Below are 21535 nucleotides of genomic sequence, written 5' to 3'. Positions count from 1 at the left end.
TTTTTCATGGTTTATTTACTTTCAGAAGTAGGATAATTTTCTTTATGCATAAAGAAATACTTCATTCTTCAGTTTATCGCAAAATTTTTCAAAATCACCAAATTTGGAGACGCATCTTTTTCTTTGGATGGCAACAGTTTGTAACTTTAAAGAACATGTTTTAACATGTATATAAAATGCTCTCCTGTGAATAATAATTTGCGTCTAATATGGTTTTTGAACAAAAAAAAAAGTTCAGCAACCTTGTTAAAATCCTTAAAATGACATCTTCTTCTTCTTCTCCCTCATTTAAAATTTCAGAAGCTGTAAATATACAAATATTTTTCATTTCCAAGGTTGAACTGCTGGACAGAAGATGTCTGCTACTTCCCTGAAAAGTTCATCTTCAAGAGAAACTTTCTCCTGGTGAAAAAAGTCTTCTAGTGTCAAACTCTGTACATACATTATTTTTACACAGTTAAGACTTTAAATTCAGCTCATAACTTTTCATTTCAGACCTTACAAGACTTCAGTTTTCATAGACTTAGTTTTACAGTGAAACAGACTACAAAGATACATTTATAATATGTTTTTGACACAATATGGAGTTTTTGATATTAGATCCCCAATAGATCCTCATTAGGAAATATTTTAATTCTGCAGGAATATTCAGTTCAGTTCAGTAATTCAATATACAATAAAAAAAATACTACAAAATATAAGAGTATAAAGTGCATAGTGGCAATTAAAAGTGTTACATGCTAAGTACATAGTGATCCTGCTCCCTGCAAAGCCAAAACACATCTATGCATGTCTTTTTATATCATTACTTTTGACTTATGTAGGCAAAGAAAATAATTTTCACCTCCAAAGCCCTCTACATTTATACAGTAGCAGGTGAAAGTCCTACATAAACATGAAGCTTAAATGTTTCCCCACCTCATATAAACATTAACTCACAGGTTAGAGAAAGCATGATGTCACTCATGTGTATCTCAAACAAGCTGGACATGTGCAGTTAGACCACCTGCTGCACAACAACGACACAGTAAGTGGCGTACTTTACATCCCGATCTATAAAGTTTGGCTAAGGTGGCAGCTTGTGTGCTCAAAATGTTGTGATAATCCATCTCTTGCGCTGCCCGGCACCGACTGCAACACATATGCAAAACAGTCTGTTTTATGTGTAGCCTTGCCAACGTGTTTGGCAGACGGTAACTGAGCATTTTTATTGTGTTATTTCTGATAACTCATGTGGATCCGCTGCTTTAAATCCTGTGGCGTGACATTAACAGTACAGTATCCTTCTTTTTTGTCAGTGATTTTTACATGGAAGACAGATGGAGCTCACATACAGTTTGCATTAAAGTGCATGGGTAGCGTATCACGGCCCTCACAAGTGCAACTTTAGTGGGTCTCTGGAGTCAGAGCGGTTTCCTGTTGTTGTGTCTGTATTAGTAGAAATGACATATGCAGAGAAATGCCTGAATGATGAAAAGAAAAAAAGAACAAAAAGTTAAAAGATGTGCAAATGTGGAAACCAAAATTATCATCGAACCTCTAACAAACTGTCCTAAATTAAGTCAGTTAATTTGTTTTTTTTTTTCTTCTGAATAATTCAACATCACTTTCACAGTCAACATACCTCACCGAGAGATATTTCCTGCAACTTTTTCTGATGGTGAAATAGTGAAAGTGACAGAGATTAAGTCACATTTGAATTTTAGGACAAAGACATTTTTGGGATTTAGAATTCAACTGAAGGCTGGTATTGATTTACAAACCCCCCCCCCCCCCTTCCAAAAAAGACTTGAGGAACAGTTTTCGTGTGCTGGATCACTGCAGATTTTGCTTTTAGCTGCACCATGTGGCCGGCATGTTTTGCATTTCCACGAGCAACACGAGTTTTCAATGAGCGGTGACACAGTGAAGTGAACTGATGTCTAAGAGATAAAAAAGCAGTGTAATTGAAGTGGCCTATGTAAGTCACTATACTCAATTGTTTTAAAATGCTCTGTCCTGACTGGAATTTACACAGTTTTTATTTGCCTCATTTGTCATTTCAGGCAGATTGAACAGCTTTGTGGTCTGTTGTGATGTGGCTGCTATTATCCAGATCAGTTTTTTCTGTGTCTGTCTGTTTATTGGTATCTTTTTGTCTGGCTTGAAGAGATGTTTTATAAATCTTCTTTATTTATTTTTTTTGCATTTCTGTTGTTTTTATCTTAATATTTTAGCACTTCTTTCATCAGCCACATCTCTGAGTTCCATCTTCCTGAGTTCAGTAAATAAACGAAAACAAAAACTTAACCTTGTCGGCTGTTTTTTTTTCCAAGAAATACCCTTCTTAACCATGCTGTCCTCATTTCAAACTCCTTGCCAGGTGCACTTGAATTTAAATGATGTCCAGCATACACTGATATCCATCTACAGTTTAACAGGAAGCAGCTGCTAATGCAAAATACCTGCTTATAATTGCCGAGGGTTCTCTAATATTTCATTATCTATTCAATTATCTATTCTATTAAAGAACACCTGAAGTTGAAGCTTTTTTTAAGGAGCACTTGAATGCAACATTTGTGCTGCTTTGCTAAGATTTGCCTTAAAAAGTCATCTATCTTAGAACGAAAATGGGGGAAAAAAGTGCCACATATAATAAAATAAACTTTCATTATAGAGTTGTAGATTTTGAAAATTGCAACATTATGAAACCACATTTTGCATTTAAGTAAGCTTTAGATACACAACAAGATAATAAAACAGTAGGTTATATATTATTAATGGTGATTCTTTTGGAAATTTTCTGGGTATATTTGCACAATATCGGTTTAAAATCTGTATTTTTGTATATTTTTTCTGTATATTTTTTCTCAACTTCACTGAAAACAGTCAAATTAAACATATAACATATAAACTAGTATGAAGAACAAAAAGAGGAAACAAAGTGCCATAGAATTAAATTATGATACAATAAAATACAATTAAAATATCTAAATGTATATGTTTTATAATTTTTGGCACGTGACTCTGACGTGTATCAACTTCCGCCGCGGACGTTTCCGCTGCCAGCAAAGATGGCGGCGTCTAGTTCACGTACCGTGGGCAGAGTGGGCTCCTTTCTGGGAAAATGTGGGAATTGCAGCACGAGTATAAACACAGTCACGTCGCAGCTGAGCCGGCAGGTAAAGTGTGATTTTATGTTTTATAAAATAATTAATTTAGTATTTGAAACAAACGTGAGCGGACAGAGTTTAGCTCCAACACTGACGTCCTTGAGTTAGCATCCTATTGCAGCACCTTGAGCCGAAATTAGCATCACAAAAACATGAATTACAAGTTTGTCAACGTATAACTTAGTTAAATAGTGATGTGGTCACTTTGACATATCTTAATTTTAATTACTGGACTCTTTACTACAATTCGGCTCAACTGTGGCTTCATATCTGAATATAATAGCAGCACTTTTTTCCTTCTCTAGGTGCTGAGCAGGCGGATATGTGTGAGCTCTGCCCTGCACAGAAAGAACCTGGCGGCTGCAGGACCGGAGAAGTTCACGGTGGAGTTCATCCAGAAGCAGGTGGAGGAGTACAACATCGGGAAACGGCACCTGGCCAACATGATGGGAGAAGACCCCGAGAACTTCACCCAGGAGGACATAGATGTAAGCAGTGGTGGGAGAAGTATTCAGATCCTTTACTGCAGTAAAAGTACCAATACAGCAATGCAAAAATACTCTATTACAAGTATTATGACCTTGATGTAGTAAAAGTATTGCAGTAAAAGTAGAGATTTGGTTCCTCTGACTGGTATATTATTATATATGACGTCATTAGATTATTGATAATGAAGCATCAGTGTTAGAGCAGCATGTTACTGTTGTAGCTGCTGGAGGTGGAGCTAGTTTCAACTACTTTATATACAGTTAGCTAGTTTAGTCCAGTGGTTCCCAACCTAGGGGATGGGCCCCTCCAAAGGGTCACCAGATAAATCTGAGGGATCATGAGATGATTAATGGGAGAGGAAAGAAGAAAAAACAAAGTTCTGATACACAAATCTGTTTTCAGTTTTTTCATTTTTTCTGTAATCTTTGATTTTTGCTGAAATTTTGGATCATTTGAACATTTATTGAAATGAAACCATGTGAGAAGTTTAGAGGGAAAAATCACTATTTGGTGGAGCTGTTAACAACTCATAGACATGTGAAATGTGACCCCAACTACACACTGCTTTATGTAAGACGTCAAAAAACCAAAAAGGTTGGAAACTACTGGTTTCATTTCTAACAATGTGTTGTATTTTAAAACCTGGTTATATTATCCATTGTGTCAAATCTTCATCTGAAAAGTAACTAAAGCTGTCAGATAAATGTAGTGAAAGTACAACATTTCCCTCGGAAATGTAGTGGAGTGGAAGTATAAAGTAAAACAAAACGGAGGTATGCAAGTAAAGTACAATTACCTCTAAATTGTACTTATTGTACATCCACAGGATGTAAGAAACAGTTGAATTATGACATTTGCTGCATACGGTGCATGCATGCATTATGTGTGAATGTGGCCACTGGCTTGTGAGAACCTTGCAGCTCCAGTTTTGGTGATTTTATTTGGTTCCCTTTGGGCCAGAAAGATTCTGCGGTGCACTGAGGTCATCAGGATGAACTCAAAGATGATGACAGTTAATCAGGAAACAAGTTGTTCATTTGATGGCAGCGTTACATATAAAAGCTTTATTTGTGGCAGATGCTGGAGGAAGACAACTCTAATTCAACCTTCATCCATTTATTGACTACTTTTACATTTACTGTTATTTGCTCTCAGAGGTCCTATGATGCATAAAAATGTTCCAATTAATGCTTCTTGATATACACAAAGAACAAGCTAATACAGTCTAATAAAACAGACCTGCAGTTTATCCTTGTGTTGAAACTGCTGAGGTTTTGGTTCAACTTCATGGTTATAAATGCTAATTTTAGACTAATATTAGGTTTAGAAACATTTCTCAGTATTAGTAGTGTGTCAGCAAACAGTAAAAACATCAAGGAACTCTGGATTATTAATATCTTTTGTCCTGCTTCCATATTACTTCTCCTAATTTGCATTCATTGGTTTTGCTGAGTAAAAGTTCAGGGTTGGACAGTTTTATTGGATTAAATGGGTGTAGTGAGTTAAACTGGAGCTGCTAAGCTTCATATAATGTTATTGACACTGTTAATATTTTTGGTGAATTTCATTATAGTGATCATCAGCATATTTTAATCACTTACATTATTTTAAATATGTCTCAATTAATTTCCTTTTTTCTAAACAGTGAGAAAAGAAAAGTAAATATTCAACTTACAGTATATGGTCATGTGATGCAGTTAAGCTGGATTTGTGGCTGTTATTGTTGTTTGATTACTTTCATTATTGATTAATCTGTTGCTTATTTCTTTGATTAATCATTTAGTTTATGAAATATTGCACTTGCAGTTTCTTAGAGGCCACAGTGATGTCTTCAGTTTGCCTGTTTTGTCTGATTATCAGTCCAAAACCTTAATGCATTCAGTCTATCAAGTTATTTATGACTAAGACGAACAGCGAATTGTCACACATGAGAAGCTGGAACTAAAAAACGTTTGGCATTTTTGCTTGAAAAAAGACTGAAACGATTAATCGATTATCCAAATTGTCGCTGATACATTTTCTGTTGATCGATTAATCGTTGCACCTCTAGTTGTTCTGGCGTCACTCCAAAGATAATCTGACAGTTCCTGTCTTTAAAGCTGAATACCAATGTACATCATTTTATTGCCTTATCGTATTAATAAGAGATCCACCACAGTTTCTTGTTTCATATTCAGTCTCTGTCACAAAGATCTTGCTGTAGCTTCTAACGAGATTCAGTCCCGTCGTTATTTCTCACAATACACCTTTAAAACCTCTGCAACACTTTTTCACCACTTTTTTGGATTTGATACATGAACAAGGTAACAAACAGATATTTACAACTTTTTTAGATTTTTTTTTCTCACGTGTCTAAAAGCCACAGGCAGTTATAGCGTTTTAAAAACTGATCAGATACCACCTTTCAGGCTGGAAGGCTGTTGTGTTTTAAAGAGAAACCCCAGTATGTTTCAATCTGGACCCTATTTTCCAGTCATTTTGGGTCTAAGTGACTAATGGGGATAAAAATTTTTGAAATTGGTCCAGCAGTGAGCAAAGTGCTTCAGCTGGCAGCCGTGAAACAGACTGAAATGTAATCCTTTGGGGCAATTGCACCCGTCGGAGTACATCCACTTAAAGTGTTTGTGTTTGCCACTGACAGGCTCAGATTGTTATTATAAGTGTCTGACGATGAAAGTAAAGGCAGGAAGTAGCCACCTGTAGCAGCATTATGGCTTAATGCACAGAGATCTACATCCGGGGCAGATTTATGGCTAACCAAACCACCTACATATTCATCCACGCGGTTTGTTTACATGTATGAGGCTGACTTTCAGCGCAGTTAGACTGTAAGGAAACTAAAAACAAAAAAATTAAGTGTAATTTGAGCCGGAGTACACAGAGAGGAAATAAAACAAAATGAAAAAGGAAGAATGGAGGCAGAAAGGAAACAGGAAGGACAACGTACAGTAACGGTTACCTCACAGAAACTGCTGCTGTTCCTGCAGTCACTGCTCTCCTGACGAGTGAAGAAGAAAGAGCGGGACCTGTTGCGGCCGGACTCGGAAAATCTAGAAGTGTCCACGGATGAGAGTATAATCCCATCTGTGTAAATACTACAAATGTCGTCCTGGAGACTGTCTCACCGCCACAGAATCAACTGGATGAAAAGAGCGAGTCCAGCTAAACCAAACGCTCCACACGGTCAGAGAAATGTGATTTCAACATGTAACTGTGTGAGGAAGAGCAGTATGCAAGTCATCCGCACACGCCGGTTTGTTTACATGTGTGAGGCTGACTTTCACTGCGGTTGGACTGTAAGGAAACTAAAAAGTTAGCCATAATGCTGCTACAGGCGGCTAGTTCCTGTGTTTACTTTCATGTTCTTATGATAACAATCTGAGCCTGTCAGTGGCAAAAACCAACCACTTTAGTGGACGTACATTACAAGGATTACATTGCAGCGTGTTTCACATCTGCCAGCTGAAGCGGTCTCGCTCACTACCAGACCAATTTCAAAAATTATTGTCTCCATTACTCACTTAGACCCAAAATGATGGGAAAATAGGGTCCAGGTTGGAAAAATACCAGAATTTCCCTTTAAAGCTCTCATCATCATCATCATCATCATCATTATCACCAGTGGACTCCGCAGGCAGAAGGCAGGTGGGGCCATCTCTACTTAATCCACTGCGTCAGGGATATTAGCAACACCCTCAGACACACACCCACATGCTTATTCCGCATTTTGGCAATACATTAGCCCTCGCTGCTCCAACCATTTAGCTTGATTTCCCACGTTCCCCTCGCCCGGTCCCCGGTGCCCCTCAGTAGTAATGAAGAGAGCTGTTGGCGCCAGGCTGTGAAAACCAAAGCGACGGCTAGCATCCTAAACTTAGCCGTGTGGAAGGGAAAGAGGAAAATTTGGGAGGACTGAAGCGGTGCACCTGATAAATCCCTCCTCCTCGGTTCAGAGTCCAGACTGTTCAGGTGTGACGGTGATAAAGACCCCGGCAAAATCAAGAGGATGTTTACAGCCAAGGGGGGAGAAATATATACTGGATATCAGCCACATAAAGAGCCAAAAATAACCTCATCGCATTACTGAAGACATACGTTTTTTAAAGCACAGGTCACAAATATATAGTTTTATAGTTTGCAGCATGGATGTTGTGTTTTAATTGTTTTTGGACAATAATATCAGGCTTTGTCTACACAGACAATACTTGTTAGTTGGATTTTGTTTTGGATTTGTTGACTAGTATATATCACCAGCTTTTAGTCTTATCCTTTAGAAAATTAAATTAGCGATGCAGACTTTGAAGACTTTCCTTGAGGAAAGTGGTTTAAAAAAAATGTAAAATACCAGCTGTGGCATTTATCGTTACACCATCTGCTCTTGACCAAGTTGTCAACTAGGGCTTCAGTTTAAGATTATATTCATTATTGATTAGTATGTTGATTACTTTCTCCATTAGTCCTTTGGTCTATAAAATGTCAGAAAATGATGAAAAATGTTGATAATTGTTTCCCAAAACCTAAAATGTTCACAAACCAAAGATATTCAGTTCACTAGCATAAATATTATTCTGGTGCTAAAGAAAGCAGGAAATATTCACATTTAAGAAGCTGGAGCCAAAGACTTTGGCATTTCCTTCTTAAAAAATGACTCATAACGACTAATCATTGCAGCTCAACTGTTTGCTTAAGTCAATCAGCTTCTTTGAAACAGTCTTCAGTTAAAGAATAGTAACATCCGAATGAGCCTAGAAATTATTTATTGATTGTTTACCATGTTTTGTAGATTCTTAGAAGTCTTTATTGTTGTTATTTCTTTATTTATGATTAAAACAACTTGCCAGTAATGCAGCCTGTGCCAGTTTGTTTGGTTGTTTATTGAGACGATGAAAGAAGTTTGTCTCTAACTCTGTTGCTGTTACCGTCTTCTTTCACTACTTACACATTACTGTGGTTTGCTGTAGATTAAATCACTTTTAGCCATGAATGTTGCTGCTTTAATCATAACAAAAACACATGGATGCATGGCAGCATAGTTTGTATCATCAAGGATGTGCAGAGGATTTTTTTTAGAGGGGTCCAAATTCATTAAAGGCGATCTTTGCATGACAGTACCCGCTTTGCATGGGATGTGCGACGATAATAATAGTCCCCCCCTAGATGTTAGTTCCATGCTGCTGATCTCTGTCAGCTACACTCAGAAACAAGATCTTGGTACTGAGTATATTGCTGTGTCACGCTGGATGTAGCAGGAATAACAGGAATTTATTTATTTTTTAAAAACCCCCCCAGAAAAAGGGCGATTTCTCTCTAGGAGGCCAAATGGCAGGTGCTCAAGCCCCCTTTGAGGTCTATCTATGCATCATCATTATTGTCAACTATTTGGCTTGAAATGAGTGTTACGTCGTCGTCTGTTGACCTGTCGAAGCTTTGTGTCCCTTATTGTTCCGTCACGAGTCAGACGGCCTTTTGCCGAGTTTGAGAAGCGCCGCAGAGACGATAAAAGAGGACAGTTTTGATCGTGTCACCCAGCATGTTCAGAATTTAGCGTGATTGATTTCACCGTGTCGTAGGAATTTGTAAAAAAATCCGACAGCCTCCTGCGACGTGGCTCCGCTTGATCGTTCGGGTTGCTCCCCTTCTTTCTTCCTCTGTCACTCTGTCTTCGCCCCTCGGGGATCTCTGCCATATTGTGCTGAAGCTCAGGGGACGCACAGGTGTGTCTTCATCTGTTCCCTGCCTCTCCCTGCCTGTCTTCCCCTGTTCCTCTTTTCTTTTTACCCTTTAACTTCTCCTCACTTGTCTGCTTCTCACACTCTCTCTCTCTCACACACACACACACACACACGTATTTCCTCCGACCAGTCCTTTTCTTCCTGCTTTCCGTCGTTTTGACAACCTTAAAGGCAGCAACCTGCTCTCTCCGCGCAGCACCTGCTGCCTCACTAATTGAACCGACAGAGGAGGGAGAAAAAAAAAAAAAAAAAACCCCAAAGAAGAAGAGGAGCGGAGAGATGGTGGGATGGAGAAAGAGAGAGATGAACAGACTGTCTTGATGAGTGTGGCGGGGCCAACATACTTCCTGTCTCCCTCTCTTCTCTCACACACACATTTACAGTGCCATCTGTAGCTCTGCTAATGACCAAACACACACACACACACACACACACACACAGAGAGCAGAGGATGAACTTGGAGTGAACTGTTGCATGTCCACAGCGTCCTCTGCTCACTGTCAACAAAGCCAAAAACTTGTGCCTTTTTCTGCTTGTTTTCCCTCCACTAAGTTCAGATGCTGCAGTAACACAACTACACACACACACACACATCACACTCGCCTTTCCTTGAACCCGCAAGCAGCTTGCGCCTCTTCTTCTGTCACTTTCACCGTCGTCCGTTGGTGTGACCTCTGCTGTTTGGAAATGTCAGCTCGGTCATAATCTGCCATCAACGCATCTCTCAAACTGCCATTTTGGTGTTTTTTTTAATACTTATTTATTAATTTATTTTCTTCTCTCTCGCCCACAGAGGAGCATCGCCTACCTCTTCCCCTCCGGCCTGTTTGAGAAGAAAGCCCGGCCCCTCATGAAGGTACGTCTGTGTGGATTACACTTATTTAAACTAAACTGTGTTTGGCTGTTATTAAAATAAAAAGTTTTCATGATACGAGTAAATATGAAACTGGTTTAACACTTTTAACCACAGCGTCAGTGGTTCCCAACCTGGGGCTTGGAACCCCTCCGACGTCTCTAAAGATAAACCTGAAGGGTCACAAGATGTATTATGAAAGGGAGGAAAACATTTTACTCAAGATTAGGCTCATTTTTTATTGACTTTTCTCTCATTTATGCTTTTTTCTCTTGTAAAATACTGCCTACTGTCTTCTTCTTTTACTTCTGTGATATAGCCATAACCTGTGATGTGGTCACATGATGCACTTGCTAATGCTTCATAAGTTTCAGCTGCCACCATTAAGAAAATATCACACATCACACACTGTGATATAAATTCTATTCTATTTGGAAAAAGTCCATTAAGCCCTATCAAGATATATTTTTAAAATATATATATATATATATATATATATATATATATATACATATATATGGTCATGGTTAAAAGGATGCTCCAGCAATTTAGTATTGCACCTCCTGTAAAGTCAGGGGACTTGCTAGACTTTTAGTCAACTTCTAAAATCACTTAATGTTCAATATTCAGTTTTTCTCTACCTGGTGTTTGATACTCAATGCCAAGCTGTCACATGATCGGTAGATTTCATCTTTAACAGACTTTTTTTTATTTCTCACTACATGTGTGGTCACATCAACACAGTCCTATAAAATAAGCAGGAACTACTTTTTCTGCTTTAAGTCAAAAGTCGTGTTTAAATGTTTTCTGACACGTTTAAAGTATGTAACTGTCCCTCGTGTTATTTGTACATCAGTGACAAGGAAAAGCTTATAAGAATGCAAATATATAAACATTTACAAACAAATGAAGGCTCATAAAACGGACAAATTTAAACTAAACAGGGAGACAGGTGGCGAATAATTGCAGCAATACTTTATTCACATTAAAAGATGACACATTGCATAATTATCGGGATTTTCTCTGCTGATTTTTGCATCTAGGGCTGCTACGGAGTCGAAGGTGACGTCTTCAAATGTCTTGTTTTGTCCGACCATCAGTCCACAAACCAAGAATATTCAGTTTACCGTCACGTACGATAAAACATTGTCAACATTTGAGAAGCTGAAACCAGCAAAAAAAAAAAAAAGACTAAAATGATTGTTCAATTATCAAACTAATTATCAACTAATCGATTGCAGCTCTAAATGCATCAGCTGGACCTGAAAGGATGAGAAATAAAGTCATTTCAGGCTTCTAGAGGGTAAAAATATATATAAAATAAATGATTCTCTCTAGAAAACCTTCAGAAAAATGTCTAAAATGTCACACAAATTCTCCTCTGTGTTCATTTCCAGCATCCAGAGGAAATCTTTCCAAGGCAGAGAGGTCTGTATCACGTCCATTATGAAAAATGATTTACTGTAAATGTTTTCCTGAATGTAGAGTTGTGTAAACTTTCTCTCTCCTGTCCTTTAAAAGCTGTCCAATGGGGAGAAGACAGACGGCCTTTCCACTTCCTGTTCTACACGGGCAAACAGTCCTACTACTCTCTGATGCATGTGAGTACTGCAGGCAGCTGGAAGAAGCACTGTCAGGTTTTTTTTATGTGAGGTGGAGGTAAATCCTCATCCAGCTCAAATCCCTAGTTCTTCCCAGCTTCCCCCCCACTCCACCTGCCCTCCCCCTCCCCGCCTCCCCGCACCCCTCGGGTCATATCCTATTCAGAGAGAGTGAGTTGAGAGAAGGCTGCGCCGTCCCCCCCCCCCCCAGGAGAGCCGACGTCAGATCCTCTTTTCCACACAGAGAGCTGCAGCTGAATAGAGCCGGGGTGAAAGAGAGGTGGGAGATTAGAGGAGGGTGAGACAGACGGAGGAGCTGGATTTTAGGGTCAAAGGTCATCCGGATGAAAAGGCGATTCACTGGGGGATTCCTGTATCTACCTGTGGTCCAGAGGTGATGAACAGTCCGCTGAAATTGTTTGTTTTCTCTGCATTTTGAGTACAAAATCAGGAGCGCTGACTGGATTATTACAGATATATGGTATCTGTGTGTGTGTTGGCTGATTAAATGAATGTAATTATAATACAGAAATGCCAAATATGAGCAGTTTGAGGCATTATTGTCAGAAATGTTTGTCTGTTGTTGCATAAAATGTAATATCGGCTGAAAAATCGTCATTGGATTCTTAAAAACTTCTTAATCACCCTTAAAAACCCTCAAGCAGTTGTGCTTTACTGTTTAGTGGATAAGTCGTATTGAAACAATCATACATAGTCTTTAGTATAGTTATTATGTTTTCTCACAATGAGTTAAATCACTGCAGAAATGACTCTTTATTGTCTGAACTTTTGGGTCTCTACAGTTCACAGGATGCAGTAGTCCCAGTAGTCTTAGGTGATATGAAGAAGTTCCTGTCTGGTTCTTTAGTTTTTGAAAAGTGACACATAAATAAAGGTTCCATAAAACAGATTCTCAAATGACTTTCCAGAAAAGGTGCTGCTGAATCATAATATATATAGATATGATAGAGGATTTTATTCATAATTCCCACTCTTCTTCTATGAGGTGTTATTGTTTCAGATTTGTTCCAAGCTTCCTTTTTTTTTTTAAGCTTTTTGCACCCAAAATGTGCCAAAAATGCCTTTCACCTCATCGCTACTGGGACATTAGCAGAAGTCTCAGTGGCAGAGATCTCAAAACCTCTCCAAATTCAACCAAAACTCTGTTTCATTAGCTTTAAGGAGGTGAACTAGACTGTTTTTTTTCAGACTTGGTGTCTGTTTCTTTACATTTGGCCCTTAGCAGTAGTACATTCTGTGTCCTTCATGTGTTTGAAGGCAATAAAATAAAAGAAAAAGGGGAAAAAAATAAAGGTTTCATTTGGCTTTTGTAATGTATACATGATGAATAAGCTACAGTATGTTCCCAAACACACTGAGATCCCGATAAACAAAAACACATGGATTTATGTGTTGAGATGTGGAGATGAAGAGGGGAAAAAAATATGTTTTGATATGTTCGGGAGTGTTTTTGTGTCCGGGGTTCAAAATCGTGTTTGAGGTGCGGCACGTCTGGCTTGTCAGGCTTTGTCCCGCCACGGGGAGCGACTCCTCCACAGGGATTTTGGAGGGAAGTGAGGTGGGGGCAGAGCGGGGTTGGTGAGAGGAGGGAGAGGGGTAGTTGAGACCCCCCTGTGGGAGGCCCGGGGACCTCCTCCTCTTCTTCCTCCCATCTTTTGTTGCGTTCGACGTATTCCCTTCCTCAGTGCTGCCGCTGACCTTGCTCAAAGACGTTTCATAGATAAGAGGCGTGTGTCTGTATCTAAAACACAGAGAGAGAGAGAGGTATGATCTCTGAATATTGGTCCACACTTCTTACACACACACACACACACACACTAACACACACTATTGTGCCCTGCAGCAGCAATCTGCACCCCCTGCTGTTGGTTTAAATAGGTATGTCAGACATGTCTGAGAGCTCGTGCTGCCTGTCTGTATGATTGCAGGCTCAATCACTCCTTTTTTTTTTTTTTTCTTTCCCCCCTTCCTTGCGTTAACCTTTCCTCTCCCTGTTTTCCCCCTTGTTTCTCCTTTCATTCCTTGCCATCTTATGTCCAAGATATATATTTTTTAAACTGGTTATCACCTCAGGAGTGTTGCCAGGAGGGGGCAGTGACGTGTAAAGCAGCCTCTCTGCTCTGCTGCTCTCCTCATCCAGCGTGCTACATTAACCTGCTCACTGCTCCGCTGAGCCCTTTATGGCCACAACCCTGGGGAACCCTAAAAACACCCCCCCCCCCCCACCCACCCCCCGTTTCACTTTAACCCTATCTAAACCTGCATAGCAAATAAACACACGCCACACTCAGGAGGAGATATCCCACCAGAGCGCTTATTGCTTCACTATACTCCTCTTCCTCTCTGAACTTGAAGCTCTTGCAAATAAAGAGCACTTTATTGAATAGAGAGAGTTTAGCTCGAGCTGTCTGTCTCTGTAACAGGCTCGACTTATATGTATCCAGATACTGGCCCTCTGCTCTCTTTTCATCCGGCCAATCCATGCGAATTATTCCTCACTATTGTAGGCCGCAGTGTTTGCAAACGTGTAACGCAAGCTCCTTATCAAGCCTCCCTCCTCTCCTCCTGCCTTCTCTTTTTTTTTTCCTGATTTTCTATTACCCTCTTTTTTTTTTTTTTTTTTTTTGCAAAGAAAATTGGTTTTTGCTTGATGTTTGCTTTTTTTTTTTTTTTTCCTCTCTCTCGCTCGCTCTCTTTTTTTCACCCCTCCGTCACTGGTCGGAGTGGCAGCGGATTAGGCACACTCTATCAAGAAGGAATTAAACAAACATCTGGTGAATAATTGACGGGGAAATGAGTTCTCACCCAGGCGCTGGTTGGCTGAGGTGGGGGTGTCTGCCTCGGGGACGTGACCAGCATGCCCACCCTCTCTCCCCCCCCCCCCCCCCACCCTCTCCACCCCCACTCTCCTTCTGTCTGTCTGTATTTGCCCGTCGCCATGACACACTCCCCTCGGGTGATTCTCAATGCGACGTTGATCTAATGACGAGCGAGCTCTGAAACTGTCCTGTCGTTTATTTAGTTTTTGTTTTGTTTTTTTTTTTGCTCCAGCAGCATTAGTTCGTTTAGCTTCAGGCCAGAATACATACACAGGTGCAAGGGTCAATTCAGTCCAGACTGTGTGAAGTATAATATGATTTTGTCATATTTCAATAGGTCAGAACTGACAAACTTCTGTAAAATGTACATATTTCTCAATGTAAACTCAGTCAAATGAGTGAGAGTGAAAACACTAGTCTTGATAGTATGAGACTCTCAGTTTTCTCATTCATTTAACTCTTAAACAAAAAGAATATTCACAATGACAAACTCCAGGGTAACATCTAATGGTTGTGTTTTATTTTTTGATTAATTTAGTCTATGAAATATCTAAAAAAAAATGGTGAAATATGCACCTCACAAGTTCCCAGAGCCCCTCAGAGTGCGTGTTTTGTCCAACCACAAGTTTGAGCTCCACAGATATTTAGTCTACGATACTGAATATATCATCCTAGAAGTCAAAATCCAGGGTTTCAGCCTGCTCTGATTTTCAAAGTTACGTCTACTTCCTCCTTGTGATGCTGTCGGATCGTTCACACATGCCCACAAATGGCCGTCAGTGGCGTAACCTTTGTTGCTAAGGTTGTTCCATGCGTTGTCCACTTGTATATTTCGGATCAGATTCAGGCTCGAACATGTGCTGATGTATTTGAGAAGCTGACGATTTGAGTAAGGAACAAGAAAAAGAAGTGAAATCCAACTACTACTGTTTGTTTACGTCTGCCGAGGGGCAGCTTCCGGAGGATAACCAATCAGAACAGAGTTGGCTCATCAGGAGGCGGGCCTTAAAGAGACAGGAGCTAAAACGGCCTGTTTCAGACGGAGGCTGAACTGAGGGGCTGCATAAAGAGCTATTAGAAGATAAATAAGAAGTTTTTTTTAACTGTAAATCATGCAAAGATATTCCAGTAGAGTCCCAGAATATAAATATAAACCTGGAAATGTGCACGATATGTCCCCTTTAATCCTCGATCCAGTCCACTCTCAAACTGCCGTCACTTCCACCCCACACACACCACAGTCCTTCGTCTAACTGTAACCCCTCAGAAAGGGCCACACATGGAAGGTTTCCGCCAGTCTCACCGGGCCGGATGCCAATTTAGACAAGGCCACTGCCCAGCTCATGGATGGCTAGCTCGCTCTGCATGGCAGCTCCTGCTGTGGGGAGAGGGAGGAGAGCGGGTGTAAGGAAAAGGAGAGTAGGGGTCCACGCCTGGTGGTCACCCCCAATTCAATTTTCCCAGCCTGTTAAATCCACCAGGGGATGTGGGAATCTGCCTTTTTGTGAAGCACTTATGTGTAGGAATGTGTTATTTTCCCAATACTCTTTAACATCAGCAAGCAAATATGCAGATTATGAATGATGATGATGTTTGCTTTCGGTGCATTTTCAGGAATTATACGGCAAAATCCTGAACATAGAGAAGTACCAAGATCGTCTGAGAGCCAAAGGAGTCTTGTCCAAAGACGTCAAGCAGATGTAAGTGGAGGAAGAGAGTTCATCGGCACATTGCAGCATTTTTTTTTAATTCTACAATTTTTTTGGCATTGTTATAAAAAGTCAGTATTTTATATTGAGAAGTACACTTCAGTAGGTTTTTCATGATTCTCTTGCAACTCACATAGGTGCTTATGATGAGAGACCACTGTCATTGTCACATGATGACGTCACATGATTCCAGTAATACATTAAAACCGTTTCTAAAGGCTTTGAAACGGCTTCAGATGGCCGTTTGAATCAGGAAAGCTCTCTTGAATCTTGACTCGGGTGAAAATGTCGGCGTTTCTGTCTCCCGTCAGCTCTCTGGGCACAAGCAGGTGGCTCCTGAAGGAGGAACTGGAGGCGCTGCTGGTGGAGACCATCTCCACTCACGATGTGAGAAAACAGCATTTCTTTCCTCCCGTCCTCTTCTTCCTCAGCTTATCTGTTATTTTTCTTTTTAAAAGCTTTAAAATGAAAAGTAAAGATCAAAAATCAGTGAAGTTCAGCACTTAATTAGAGTTGTGTTTTGTTTTCTTCAGTACAATCGCTTCATCCAGCTGATGGAGCGTCTGCTGTCTATGCCCTACTGCGCCACTGAGGAGGAGTTTGTCCTGCGTTACCGCCAGCAGCTAGAGGCCCAGTCCAGGAAGCAAATGGTCGCGCCGCTGGAGAGGGACGAGCGGGGCGTGGCCTTCAGCACCTCAGACGGTAGATACACACCAGCAGTGCTGCGATTCTCAAATTTACTTTGCTATTTTTCTAATTTTCAAGCCAAATTGGACGTTTTTATCATTGACTTTGGTAAAAAATGTTCTGCAAAGATGCATCTTGTCTTCATCAGCTTCATCAGTGATGTTATAGATTCACCATATTTGCTCAAATTTAATTCTGGTGTCACGTTTAAATCTACAAGGAGACACATTTGTGATGTTTTATTGAGTTAAAGCTACCACAGTGCGTCAGTCAGACTTCTCTCTCTAGACCTGCACCAGCTTCTGGACACGGAGATAGTTGTGAACAGAAAATGATTAATCTATTACAAGTGGAACAAAACACATCTTTGCCTTCTGAAAATCCGCTTTCATACTACTTGGGTCTCATTTTTGTAGTTTTTGTCGTCATTTTTATCAGTGAGGCTAACATTGTTGATTTCTGAGTTAAACATGTAACAAGAAAAAAATGAAAGCAAACCTCCTGTCAAACTTTACTGTAGCAATGTGTTCCCAGATCTCAGCAGTTATACTTTAATGTCATCATAACTGATAGAAATCACGGCCAAATCTACAAAAATAGATCTAAAGATTTAGCTTAAATCTCAGGTCAAAGAAGCAAAAAGTTTGTTGATGTTATGCTTGAAAGGAAACCTGAAATTGTCAATATCTTACCTTCTACTGCAGTTTAGAGGCAACAAAGTTCAGCTTTAACGTAAAACATTTAAATGTCTCCATAAATGGCTGATTAAGCTCATTTACAACTGTCTTTTTCAGTGAATTTCCCTCTTTGTTGATTGTAATAAATGATAAATATGAAGTTAATGTGTGTGTGTGTGTGTGTTTCATTCTCAGGCCGAAGGAAGACGTCTAACTCCTCCGTGGTGCTGAGAGACTGCGGCTCAGGACGCATCACCATCAACGGCCAAGAATACCTGCACTACTTCCCCGTCCTACAAGACAGGTAGGAGAGCTGCACGCGAGTGTTTCCACCACCGTGAACAAATAAAGCTTTTCCGCATTACAGGCTCATTCATAGATACCGTTTTCCTTAAAATGCACGACGTGATGTGTTTTACTCCCTCTCTCCTTCCCGCAGCCAAAAAAAAATTAAAAAAGCAGCTTTTTCACTCTTCACAGCATCGCCTGTTTTTTTTATTTTTTTTTTATTTATCTCCTTGTTGTAAGTTAATTACACAGTTGAGTGATTGCGTGCGCGTGTGTGTGTGTGTGTGTGTGTGTGTGTGTGTGTGTGTGTGTGTGTGTGTGTGTGTGTGTGTGAGAGTGTGTGTGAGAATGTCCAGAGCTGGTGTTGTCACGCAGTGTGAGGACGGGCTGTAATTGGAGCAGAGAGGTGACAATTGACTTTGTCAGCAGCCATAGGCCATTCAGCCTGAGACGCCATCCAGAACACACACACACACACACTTTCAGCTTCACACACACACACACACAACCTTATCCTATTCCTGCTGAGTCAGAAGTTACTCTGTAATATGTGGTGGTGAGATTGTAAAAGAAAGCTTTTCACAGTGCCGGGATCCTCTGCGCTTGTCTGAAAAGTCACCCAACCAGACATTAAATTAACTAAGCCGCTGCCGTTGATACCGCTATCTGTTAAATAACACACACTCCTGCTCTGCCTATTCAACCACACTTCATTCTTTCACCTCCTTTTTTTTTTTTTTAATTTTTTTTTTTTATTATTATTATTATCTCTCGGTCATTTTCTTCTCGCCGCTCTTTTTATTCCTCACCTCTCCGCCCGCAGAGAGCAGCTGATGTTCCCGCTTCAGTTCATGGGCATGCTGGGACGCTTCGACCTGGAATGCACCGTCAGCGGCGGCGGGCGGTCCAGCCAGGCGGGGGCGCTGCGGCTCGCCATCTCCCGGGCCCTGCTCAGCTTCCTGTCTGAGGGAGAGGTAGAGACCATGAGACAAGGTGGGTTTTGTTGTGAACGATACTAGTAGGGGGGGGGGGGTTTGATGTTTTAGCCCATTTACTCCAAAATATGTATAATTTACATCTCTGCTGATGATTATCAGATTGATTTCCAACCTTTCTAAGGAGCAATTAGCTAAAAAACAACTTCAGAGACTTTAAAAAAGGTGTGACATTGTGTGATATTTGAAAATGAAGAAAATCTGCTACAGCATAGCAACATTTTCTTTTTCAGTTTGTCTTGTTTATTCAATTCTAACAAAAATAACTTAAAGCCAAACTGTCGAATTTGAGATTCTTCCATCAAGCACCTGAACACACAAAACAGTTTTTGCTCTTTAACTGCATTTAAGATCAGAAACTATAAGATAAACTTATAAGCAGCTGTAAAATAATGTTCAGGCATATTGAAATTATTTGAAACCAAACAGATTTTAACGCAGCAAATTGATCTAAAAACTTAAGATATGCTTTAAAAATCAGCAGCAGAAATGCAGAACACACTAAAGCTGCAACTACTCATTATTTTCAATCAGCAAATTAATCACTTTGCCTATAATATGTCAGATAATAGTGTAAAATGCCAGTTGTGACATCCTCAAATGTCAGTTTACTATCATGTATGACTCATAAAAGCTTCAAATCCTCACATTTGAGAAGCTCCAGCCAGCGGGTGTTTTGGCACTTTCGATTGAAAAATGACTCATATGAACATTCAAATATCAAAAATAGTTTCAGATTAAATTTGTATCAATCGACTAATTATTGCATCTGTAGAGGAAACTGCAGTTAATGCACCAAAACATCCAAAATCAGCGGTATGTTCCTTTTACAGTAGAAATGAAATGATGTATTTTTGTTCCCTTCAGGTGATGTAATATGCAGCAGGTTGAGTTTTTATACAAACCTGTGTTACTTTTTCTTTCTACATTGTTATTTACTGACTAAGTTATTTGATTTTCTTATATAAGAGTGTTCAGATGCCAATTTCAGCACAAGAATTTAATGTTTCTTCTTTTTTTTCTAGCTTACTACAATATATTTTTGAACAGATGTATTATTTATTCTGGTATATGTGATGATGAATCTGATGTAGTGTTTGATTTTCTCTAATTTCTTGGAGATGTTTATCACTTTATAAATATGGGTGTTTTTCCATTTTTACAAACGTTGACCTGACAAAGATCCGAGTCGGATGGAAACGTCGTCTTGATTAAATATCGTGGCGTTAAGTTTGCAGGCGTGACCTTCTTTCATTTCTGACTGACAGCCACAAGAAACAGATCATGTCCTCAAGTATAAAACACTGACAATATATAACATGGATTAATAATATGTACAGACTTTATATTAAATTTATTTCCTATATTGCAGAATTGATTATGAACACAGTCCAACAGGTTAGAATAAGAAACACCTTGTGAGGATAACTAGGGCTACCATTGTATTTTTATGGTTCTGTCTATCAACTGGAATATTTTATATTGTAGTATTATTACTTTTAGAAACCAAACTTGTGTCTGGAGGCTGTAATTTGTGATGTTTTCTCTCTGCACCTCACTGATGAACAGGTTCTTCCTTGTTGGAGTTATTCACTGTTATATTGATGAATGAATGACAAGTTCAGGGAGAAAATTAATCTGCAACTATTTTGATATTCGATGAATTGTTGTGAGTAATTTTTAAGAAAAAAAACTCTTGTTCCAGATTTATAAATGCAGTTTTTCTGGTTTCTTCAGGCTTCTGTGATAGTAAACTGAATATCTTTAGGTTGCAGACTGTTGGTCGGGACAAAACAAGACATTTTAGGTTTCATCTTGAGCTTTGGGAAACATTTTTAACAGTTTTCTGAGATTCATAGACCAAACAACTAATCAATTAATCTAGAAAATAATCGACAGATTAATCGATAAAGCAAATAAGGTAAGACAAAGATAACAAGAAAGAAGACATGTAGACAGTGTCGGCAGAAAATTACAAGAGACTTGAAGAAATCTCAACCTCCAATAAAAAAAGATGGAAAGAAAGAAGATGACAAACCAGTCATCCAAAAAGCAACTCAGTGATTAACCAGTATTTTTCTCCTCTTTCCATCATGTTTCATCCGTCAGCTGGTCTGCTGACCCCTGACCCCAGAGTGAGAGAGAGGAAGAAGCCAGGTCAGGAGGGAGCAAGAGAGAAATTCACCTGGAAGAAACGCTGAGGAGGAGGAGGAGGAGGAGGAGGAGGAGGAACATTCACACCGACTCCCTCTTACGCCCCAGTTTGAACTGATCTCGTTGTTCCCAGAGGCCACGTCACTCGTGTCTGATTTAGTTTATTTAAGCTCCCGGAAGAACAACCAGCTGAATGTCTCATACAGCTGCCATGTTTTCCAGATGCAGCTCCTCCTCTACGAGCTGCAGTTTGCTCCTTCGGCCACCAGATGGAAGTCTATGTCAAGGAATGAATAAGTTGAACATGTTTATCAGTGTATGAATCAATAAATTAAGTATTTTTTTCTCATAAAAACGT

At 39.7% G+C, this 21535-nt stretch overlaps 1 protein-coding gene and 1 long non-coding RNA gene across 2 annotated transcripts; one reads left to right on the top strand and one right to left on the bottom strand.

Annotated features, from left to right (window-relative positions):
* The first annotated feature begins 3020 nt into the window (after positions 1-3020).
* mrps9 (mitochondrial ribosomal protein S9) lies at positions 3021-21532 on the top strand. The gene is made up of 11 exons (XM_042404827.1): positions 3021-3161; positions 3458-3640; positions 10167-10229; positions 11624-11654; positions 11748-11827; positions 16282-16367; positions 16688-16763; positions 16910-17078; positions 17936-18044; positions 18852-19021; positions 21133-21532. Exons 1-11 carry the CDS (start codon positions 3054-3056, stop codon positions 21222-21224), a joined length of 1167 nt encoding a protein of 388 aa, XP_042260761.1. The 5' UTR covers positions 3021-3053; the 3' UTR covers positions 21225-21532.
* Positions 12881-16274, bottom strand: LOC121892051. Its single transcript, XR_006094282.1, has 2 exons — positions 15823-16274; positions 12881-13589 (listed from the first exon to the last, which is right to left on the bottom strand). It is a non-coding gene; the product is annotated as an uncharacterized LOC121892051 (long non-coding RNA).
* Positions 21533-21535: the final 3 nt, after the last annotated feature.

Source organism: Thunnus maccoyii, chromosome 24 (genome assembly GCF_910596095.1).
Source record: "Thunnus maccoyii chromosome 24, fThuMac1.1, whole genome shotgun sequence".
Taxonomy (NCBI): Eukaryota; Metazoa; Chordata; class Actinopteri; order Scombriformes; family Scombridae; genus Thunnus; species Thunnus maccoyii.
Note: the sequence above shows the minus strand (reverse complement) of the source record. Positions and strands in the feature narration are given on the sequence as shown.

Excerpts from the sequence above, each read along its gene's own strand:
- mrps9 (XM_042404827.1), top strand. The coding sequence starts at position 3,054 with ATGGCGGCGTCTAGTTCACGTACCGTGGGCAGAGTGGGCTCCTTTCTG. Across the intron at positions 3,641-10,166 it reads TCACCCAGGAGGACATAGAT|AGGAGCATCGCCTACCTCTT; the intron begins GTAAGCAGTGGT and ends TCTCGCCCACAG. Across the intron at positions 17,079-17,935 it reads GGCCTTCAGCACCTCAGACG|GCCGAAGGAAGACGTCTAAC; the intron begins GTAGATACACAC and ends TTTCATTCTCAG.